At 38.8% G+C, this 9,591-nt stretch overlaps 1 protein-coding gene across 1 annotated transcript in view; it reads right to left on the bottom strand.

Moving 5' to 3' along the window:
• Positions 1–2,901: 2,901 nt before the first annotated feature.
• The window catches only part of KCNN4 (potassium calcium-activated channel subfamily N member 4), a 149,167-nt gene continuing 142,477 nt past the window's right edge, over positions 2,902–9,591 (bottom strand). Inside the window, exons 6-8 of the mRNA XM_077456733.1 lie at positions 7,174–7,292; positions 5,134–5,203; positions 2,902–3,386 (exon numbers count right to left, since the gene is read on the bottom strand). Of these exons, the coding sequence (XP_077312859.1) occupies positions 3,240–3,386; positions 5,134–5,203; positions 7,174–7,292 (336 nt within the window). The 3' untranslated portion in view covers positions 2,902–3,239. The remainder of the gene's footprint in view (positions 3,387–5,133; positions 5,204–7,173; positions 7,293–9,591) is intronic.

The raw sequence follows: 9,591 nt of genomic DNA, 5'->3' as shown, positions 1-9,591 counted from the left end.
AATCTCCCAGCGGGGGAACAAAATATGGATAGCAAAAGATTCTAAAACACTGCAAATACTTCAGTAGCTCTCTAGAAGCACAATACAAAATTATTTATACAAACGATGCCCGGTAACAGCACATCAAACAGCTAATCTAAAATTATAGGTAGTTCGAGTCATATGCAGATCTTGACTTTTCCTGTAATAGTCAGGCTTGGGTACACACGCCTCCTCAGCATCCATATTTGTCCATTCATGTGACAGGCTTTCTTGATAACTAACAAGCGCTTGGGTAGGGTACAAAAAGTCAAGATTTGCATTTTCTCAAAATCTTCCTATTTTTATTTGTATTTTTTTACCCTGAAAAAAAATGTCCTTCTTTAATCAGGTTACCCAGTTTTCATTTAAAGTGTACATAAAGCCAAAATATTTTTTTGGGGATAGAGGAGAATGGTTAAACCCATTCCTTTTCCTTACCGTTCCCTTCCTTCTTCTATTTCCCTTCTCTTTCCTTTCCCTTCCTCCTTTCGATTTGCTTCTCTTTCCCTTTCTTCCTCTTTCCTTTCCCTTTCCCACCCCATGTCAATCACATATGATAAAATTAAGGGGCCACTATTGAGCCCCAGCACATACCAGTGCCATATAACCCGATTCACAGCAATAACCCCACAGGCGGCTGATATGGTGGCCAATGTTGGACTGTTTTCCCTACAACTCATTGTCCAGGCCTTCAGGGTGTTTATATTACATTAATGCCACGTACACACGACCTGACTTTTCGAGGGACTAGGTCCGACAGTCTTTCCGACGGAGTTCCGACGGACTTTCCGAATGAGCGGACTTGGCCACACACAATCACACCAAAGTCTGACGGATTCGAAACGTGGTTATGTACGACCGGACTAGAATAAGGAAGTTCATAGCCAGTAGCAAATAGCTGCCTAGTGTCGGTTTTTGTCCGTCGGACTAACATACACACAAACGGATTTCTCGGTCCGGCGGGAAAATGTAAAACATGTTCTATTTCTAAAGTCCGCTGGATTTTTGGCAAGCAAAGGTCCGATGGAGCTCACACGAGATGGAATCGAGTCTGTCGGACCTTTGCTGTAAAAAAGTCTGGTCGTGTGTACGTGGCATTAGTCTCTGCATTGAAAGAATATTCAGACTAAAGCCACGTACAACCACCTGTTCGAAATGTGCATTTTAAATAATTTATAAAAAGAAAAAAGAACTGGCAGTCGTTTTTTTTACCATTTAAATCCCATTGGGCTATGGCCTGAATGGGAGACATCTAACAGATTCCTCCATCCACAATAATCAGTGCAGATTGATGAGTTCCCCCCAATGGTCTATTGTATTCAGAACACCCAAACAGAAGCTACGTCTATCTTGATGTAGCTGCTGTTGGGCCAAAATTTTTCCAGCAGGCTCTTTTGACAAAAAAACGACCAAATGATCAACTTTCGTCGTATGGAACGGGGCCAGCACAGCCACCCACTGAGCGACTTTCAGCTGGTTCACCAAGACTAGCTTTAGAGGAAATCTCTCAAAAAATTAGAGAAATTACCTGCAACTAGAACAAGGCTTTCCATTTTAAGATTTCACCTCTATTCCTGTTCTGGTGACACCCCAAAAATTAGTTTCTTTCTTTCAGTTTTTAGACCTGATAGTAGGGTCACCAGAACACACAAAGAGCGTGACACTTCTCCAAACTTTCAAAAGAAAGGGCCAGTTTAGTTCCTTCAGACTTTAGGAGGGCCGGGCTGTGCCCAGTGGGCGTGAACTATGCCCCATCTTTGGTATTAGGGGGAGAAATAGTACCCCATTTCTGTTGTCAGTGGAAGGAAATTTACCCCATCATTGGTTTCATTGTTGGTGTCAGTTGCTGGAATATAGCCTAAAGGCAAGCAAAGGGCTGCAGTTTGGAAACCATTGCCCTAAACTTTCCCTATTCTAAGGCTTTGGTTATCCTTTAAACAGTGGTGTAACTAGAATCTTCAGGGCCCCCGATGCAAGAAACCATGAAGGGCCCCCCTGAACCCTAGCCAGGGCCCTTCCCTCCGAGTCCGGCAGTGGAACTCCAGGGCGTGGTCACAGGTATGGACCTTTGTGAGCCCTGTAGTTCCACCACTGGTATCAGTAGTTTTTTTTAATATTTTTTTTACATTTTTAGGTGCCCCATTGGGGGAGTGTCCCTAGGCAGGATGGGGCCCCTGTCTCCAGAAGAGATGAGGTCCTTTTCTCCAGGGCAGATGAAGTTACTGCCCCCAGGTGAGAAGGGGTCCCTGTCCCCAGGGGAGGTGGGGTTCCCTGTCCCCACGTGAGAAGGGGTCCCTGTCCCCAGAGGGAGATGGAGGGGGTATGTAATAGTGTGTGGGGGATGGGGTCCTCTCACTCACCATGACCAAGCTGTAGGCTGGGGCGGGACTCTGGCTGGGGAGAACAGACATCGGACTGAGCGGCAATGCATGGAGCAGGAGAGAGGTACTCTGAGGAGCCAGCCGAGGACACAGGTCATGTGGGGAATGCACAACTAAAGAGCAGCCACTGCGGTAGTCAAGCATGGAGCTCTGCTAGTCACCCTCCACCTCCAGCCACCCGTGTACATGGTGCACTGGTACCCCTAGCTGCCTATGCTGCTGCCGGCCATATGTAGAGGGGGCTGCATGGGCCCCCTGCATCACAGGGCCCAGTTGCGGTCGTGACTGCTGCACCCCCTATAGTTACGCCCCTGCCTTTAAAGTTCTTGACCTTTTGCTAGCCTGTACCAGAGGACCAGTCACACCTAAAAGAAGGCCAACCTAACCTCCCAGGCTGGCTGTGGTCATAACTGTACATACATACACACTTGTACTTAAGGATCCACTAAAAGACATAAGCTTCTCAGTTTCTTAAAGACAAAATGTCAGAACCAAAAACTTACTGTAACTGCATATCATTTTATGTGCATCACATATATCTACATCATAAATCTCCCAATTTTAAATACATTTATTCCACCTCATGTTTGATATGTCAGTTTTATCCTTAAATGGTCCCATGAGAATCAATAATCCACAAAGTGCCTCTTTATTGCAAAGAGTAAGGCAGGAGTGGTCCTACAGTAAGTTCATCTAAGTTCATTAGTCTATTGATGTTCTACAAGCAGCTAGATTGTCCACGTTTTGTCCCACCACCCTTCCGACAACGAAGGGGGTGGTAAAATGGAAGACAATGCTCCAGTGGTAAACAGAGTCCAGGAAAGGAGACATCTTGTGTCAGTGAGATATCTGGGGGGATTCCAGGGCTGTCATGATTAGACGGCTGAGGTCATCCAGCTTCTTGTCCAGCTGGTCGATTCTCTTCTCCAAATCTTGGTGGGAAGAGGTGAAGTTGTAGTCCAGCTCGGTCATGATCATCTGCATCTGGAAAATGAGTGGACAGTATGTTTGACAACTTTCTAAGATGAAAATTTAAAGCAAACTTACACAAACTGCCTGTATTTAGGAGACGACAGAGAACTTTAAGCCTGGTGGCAAAACATGGTCATATCAGAAAGCCCTGCACTATTCCCAGAGAAGAGGAGATTAAAGCCCCATACACACTATCAGATTTTATGCTGATTTTTGTCTTCAGATTTACCAAAACCATGTAGTGCAAGGGCCTGCCTGATTGCATACAATTTAAAACTCCTAAGGTTTGACCTCATATTATATGGTTTTGGTAAATCTGAAGTAAAAAAATCAGCAGAAAATCTGATAGTGTGTATGGGGCTTAAGGGGGATATGATCAACATGTACAAATACATAAGTGGTCCATATAGTGAACTTGGTGTTGAGTTATTCACTTTAAGGTCATCACAGAGGACAAAGGGGCACACTTTACGTCTAGAGGAAAAAAGATTTCATCTCCTAATACGGAAAGGTTTCTTCACAGTAAGAGCTGTGATAATGTGGAATAGATTCCCCCTAGAGGTGGTTCTGGCCAGCTCAGTAGATTACTTTAAAAAAGGCCTGTATTCTTTCCTAAATGTACATAATATAAGTTGGGTACTGACATTTATAGGTAAAGTTGATCCAGAGAAAATCTGATTGCCTCTTGGGGGATCAGGAAGGAATTTTTTCCCCTGCTGTTGCAAATTGGAGAATGTTTTGCTGGGGGTTTTCACCTTCCTCTAGATCAACTATGGGTGAAGGATTGTGTATATGGGATTGTATTTTTTTTTGGATTGAACTAGAAGGACTTGTGTCTTTTTTCAACCTAACTATGTAACGATGTAATGCAACCAACTAGCCCTTTCATAGTAGGACACATTTATGTGGGCACAGTAAGTGTATCAGGCAAAATGTTCCATGGTTCCCCAATGATTGGTGGCCAAGGTTGGTGCTCATAAAGGTCATATTTTGATGCGGCTTCCAGCATACCTTCCTCTCTATTGCTCGAAATTCAGTTACATGACTTCTCATAGCTGCAAAGGAAGTTGATGCTGGAAGACTTCTTTTTGCTATAATTGCGAGTTTAAAGTTTACATTTTTCGAGCAGGTTGCTATATATAATACCCACATATTGCTAATGTATATATAGTACCCCAGGGGTCCTCCTCCCACTGATGTCTGAATAGTAAAGTATCTCCACTGAAGTATTTCCAATTGACTCGATTCCCCCCATCAACACAGACAGTTTTGATGCAGGAATCCCTTCTTCCAGGCCATTGTCCTCTCCTGGCAAGGGGCGATGGCGGGCCGGGGCAGCCAGTGATTATCACTAGCCGCTATAGCAGCCACTGCCGATAATCAAAAGAGAATCCGGTAGGCTGGTTGTACCCAAGTTGATCAATCGATCAACTTGGTACATTCAGCCTGCCCATTACCGTTCGAACCTTGGCCAGCACTTGCTTGACCGGCCGAGGTTCGAATCATGTATGGCCGCCCCAACATAGGGTGCAGATGCCCTCCTGCCCCCCCAATCCAGTCCTTACCTGACTGGGTTGCTCCATTACAACAAATCAGACTTAACCTTTGAGATTCCGACAGTCAATTTTTATTTGTCTTTAATTTTTTTGTATTTATTAACTATTTTTATGACAACATTAATATAGTAATGTAATAATGTAGGTATTTGTTCATTACAGGCTAATAAAATTTAATATCGGTTCCCTCTTCATAATCTTACCTTGGAGATATCGACCATGGCATTCACTTGATCTTTCAGATTTTTGTGTTTTATCCTCCTGCGACGAAATCTGTAATAAAAAGCATCACACATTTACAATCTGTTAGACCTACATTGTAGCAAGATGGTTGTAACTACAACAGGAATAGGAAAAAAGAAATATAATCTGTGAAAGAAGAATAAACCCTTTCATGACCACATTATTGATGCTTAGATCATATTTCTAATTTCTACTTCATTTTTACAGTTTTTTTTTAAAGCAGATAATGATCTTTTTTGGTAAGCTGTTTTAATAAAAACATTGCTCTCTTTTAATTACATGCTGACAAATGTGCATTTTGAATTAGTTTATTTTAATACTGATATTGTGTCAGATAATTACAGTCTTAACCATTTACAGGCTGCAGTGGCCTCTGCAAGCAGAAACTATTTTTGCTGAATGAAACCGCCAACTCGCATACGGTATAATGTCACTGCTAACATAGTGCTCCCATAAATTGAACCATTATGCTCCATTTACATCTATGCATTTCTTGAATGTGCGAAAAATGCGAGTCGTCCTTGTGATTACATTTATTGTTAATGGCACCCCAAATGCAGCCAGCAGATGTGCATTTTTGCATGCATCAAAACACACCACAAATGCACCAGAATGAGCAGTAAATAAAGGTGCACTCAACATTAAAAAAGGTGCAGAAGCTTCACTGGTACACTTAGGGCAGCCTATGTGTGTAGTGCAAAAAAAAATAAAAAATGCACCATCGTGTGACACGAATATGTGAATGGCAGCAGAGTTGGGTTTGATAGATATAATGCCAGCTATTAAGTATGTACTGCAGATATTAAATACAAATATTTTCTTTGTATATTTATATACAGTAAATATATATATATATATATATATATATATATATATATATATATATAAACACACTGTGTGTGTGTGTATATATATATATATATATATATATATATATATATATATATATATATATATATATATATTATTTATATTTATTATGTATATAATATGTATATGTGCTTTTTTGCATGCATCAAAACACACCACAAATGCACCAGAATGAGCAGTAAATAAAGCTGCACTCAACACTCAAAAAGGTGCAGGAGCTTCACTAGTACACTTAGGGCAGCCTATGTGTGTAGTGCAAAAAAAAAACACACGATCGTGTGACACGAATATGTGAATGCAGCCTGAAGGAATGGCAGCAGAGTTGAGTTTGATAGCTATAATGCCAGCTATTAAGTATGTACTGCAAATATTAAAATACAAATATATACATATATATATATATATATATTTTTATTAATTATATATATATATATATATATATATATATATATATATATAAAATATTAAGTAAACAAAAAGTATATATAATAGTAATAAAAAAAAAAAAATATATATATATATATATATATATTTATATTATTATTTTTATTTTTATTTTTTTTACTACTTACAACCAGGAGAGGGAGCACTAAGCAAACTTACATACCACCTGAAGTTTTAAGCAGCAACTTTTTTTTTGGTAAACGGACGCCAGAGAAAGTCAGACCTACGTCACCTACCCTAACTTCACTAACACAGACAGAACTATCCTAATTAGAAACAGTATAGGCAGTGCTGGGCTTATTAATATGCTCATGCTTTGCAAGTACTGTAAAGTCATTTGTTTATATCCTGTAATAAATGTTTATTTTTTAAAACAAAAAATAAAAAACATATATATTACAGATATTTCTTATACAGTGCACTCATGGTATTGCTTTTGCAGAGAATTTCATGATTGGATGTATTGTGTGCATTTGATGCATTTTGTATACACCTCTATGATGAATGCATCTTTTTTAAGCGCTGTAGATGCATTGGATGAAGATGTGAAGATGAGAATGGTGCCATACATATTATGGGCCCAATCTCATTGCGCTTACCCTGTGTTGTTTCTTGCAGTATTAAGCTTACAGGATGAACCAGCCCAAACTGAACAAAGAAGCTGATTCCCGGGTGGACAGACTTACATGTGAATGGCCGCCAGCAGCTCCCTCTGGTGTTGCCGTATTTTGGCTCTGTCCCGTTGCCTGGTGTGTTTGTGGAGCAGCCAGGCCTCTCCCAGCACATTCGCCGCTGCGCATTTAATCTACAAAATAAAGGCAAGTCAGATCAGTGTTATGCGTTGATCCTCTTTTGGATGACTTTGAAATAGACCATGCATCCTATATACAGGTGCATCTCAAAAAATGTGACTATCAACAAAAAGTGAATTTATTTTGGCAATTCAATTCAAAAAGTGACACTCATATATTATATAGATTCAGTACACACAGAGTGATATATTTCAAGCGTTTCTTTCTTTTGATTTAGATAATTATGGCTTACAGCTAGTGAAAACCTCAAATTCTGTATTTCAGAAAATTAGAATATTGTAGACTCATGGGGGGTTATTTACGAAAGGCAAATCCACTTTGCACTGCAATGCACTTGGAAGTGCAGTCGCTCTAAATCTGAGGGGTAGATCTGAAATGAGTGGAAGCTCTGCTGATTTTATCATCCAATCATGTGCAAGCTAAAATGCTGTTTTTTATTTTACTTGCATGTCCCCCTCAGATCTACAGCGACTTTACTTCCAAATGCACTTTCAGTGCAAAGTGGATTTTCCTTTAGTAAATAACCCCCATGGTGTCACACTCTAATCAGCTAATGAACTCAAATGTAAATGTAAAGGTTTCCTGAGACTTTAACCACTTACGGACCGAGCCTCTTTCTGAGATTTGTTGTTTACAAGTTAAAAATAGTTTTTTTTTTGCTAGAAAATTATTTAGAACCCCCAAACATTCTATATTTTATTTTATTAACCCTAGAAAATAAAATGGTGGTCGTTGCAATACTATCCGTCACACCATATTTATGCAGCGGTCTTACAAGCACGCTTTTTTGGGGAAAAAATACACCTTTTCAATGAAAAAAATAAGTCAACAGTAAAGTTAGCCCAATTTTTTTTCATATTGTGAAAGATAATGTTACGCCGAGTAAATTGATACCCAACATGTCACACTTCAAAATTGCACCCAGACTTTTACCCTTAAAAATATCCATAGGTGACGTTTAAAAAATTCGACAGGTTGAATGTTTTGCGATAGAGAGGAGTTCTAGGGCTAGAATTATTGCTCTCACTCTACCGATCACGGTGATACCTCACATGTGTGGTTTGAACACCGTTTTCATATGCGGGAGCAGAGGACTACAATTAATAGTAAAAAATAAAATAAAAATAAAACTGCCATAAATCTAACGCATAGTTTGTAGATAACTTTTGTGCAAACCAATCAGTAAACGCTTATTGGGATTTTTTTTAACCAAAAATATGTAGCAGAATACACATTGATCTAAACTGATGAAGAAATTATATATATATATATATATATATATATATATATATATATATATATATATATATATATATATATATATATTTTTTTTATTGGGAATGTTTTAGAGCAGAAAGTAAGGAATGTTTTAAATTCAAAATTGCTGCTCTTTTTTTGTTTGCGCAAAAAATAAAAACCGCAGAGGTGATCAAATACCACCAAAATAAATCTCTATTTGTGGGGCAAAATGGACCGCACAATTGTCAGTTAAAGCGATGCAGTGCCATATCGCAAAAAATGGCCAAATCAGGAAGTGGGTAAGACCTTCCGGGCCTGAAGTGGTTAACAGTTGACATCATCTTTCACATTTTACCAAAAAATGATGGTGATATTGTGTTTTTTTTTTTTTTTTTAATCTCTATTAACCCTGGACCATTTTGCTAGCCAAAGAGCACTTTTTGCAATTCGGCACTGCATCGCTTTAGCTGACAATTGCGTGGTCGTACGACATGGCTCCCAAACAAAATTGACAGCCTTTTTCCCCCACAAATAGAGCTTTCTTTTGGCGGTATTTAATCACCTCTGTGGTTTTTATTTTTTGCGCTATAAACAAAAAAAGAGCGACAATTTGGAAAAAAACACATTCTTCTTTACTTTTTGCTATAATAAATATCTCCAAAGAATATTTAAAAAATATTTAAAAAAAATATTTTTTTCCTCAGTTTAGGCCGATACGTATTCTTTTACATATTTTTGGTAAAAAAAAAAAAATCGCAATAAGCATTTATTGATTGGTTTGCGCAAAAGTTATAGCGTCTACAAAATAGGGGATTGTTTTATGGCATTTTTATTAATATTTATTTTTTTACTAGTAATGGCGGCGATTTTTATCATGACTGCGTCATTATGGTGGACACGCCGGACAATTTTGGCGTGATTTTGGGACCATTCACATTTATACAGCGATCAGCGCAATTAAAATAGCTTTCTTTTGGCGGTATTTAATCACCTCTGTGGTTTTTATTTTTTTGCGCTATAAACAAAAAAAAAGCGACAATTTTGAAAAAAACA

The sequence above is a fragment of the Lithobates pipiens genome, unplaced genomic scaffold (genome assembly GCF_037356315.1).
Source record: "Lithobates pipiens isolate NorthernLeopardFrog02 unplaced genomic scaffold, aLitPip1_a1.2 Scaffold_27, whole genome shotgun sequence".
Taxonomy (NCBI): Eukaryota; Metazoa; Chordata; class Amphibia; order Anura; family Ranidae; genus Lithobates; species Lithobates pipiens.
The sequence above is the reverse complement of the archived record's forward strand: the minus strand, read 5'-3'. Positions and strand labels throughout refer to the sequence as shown.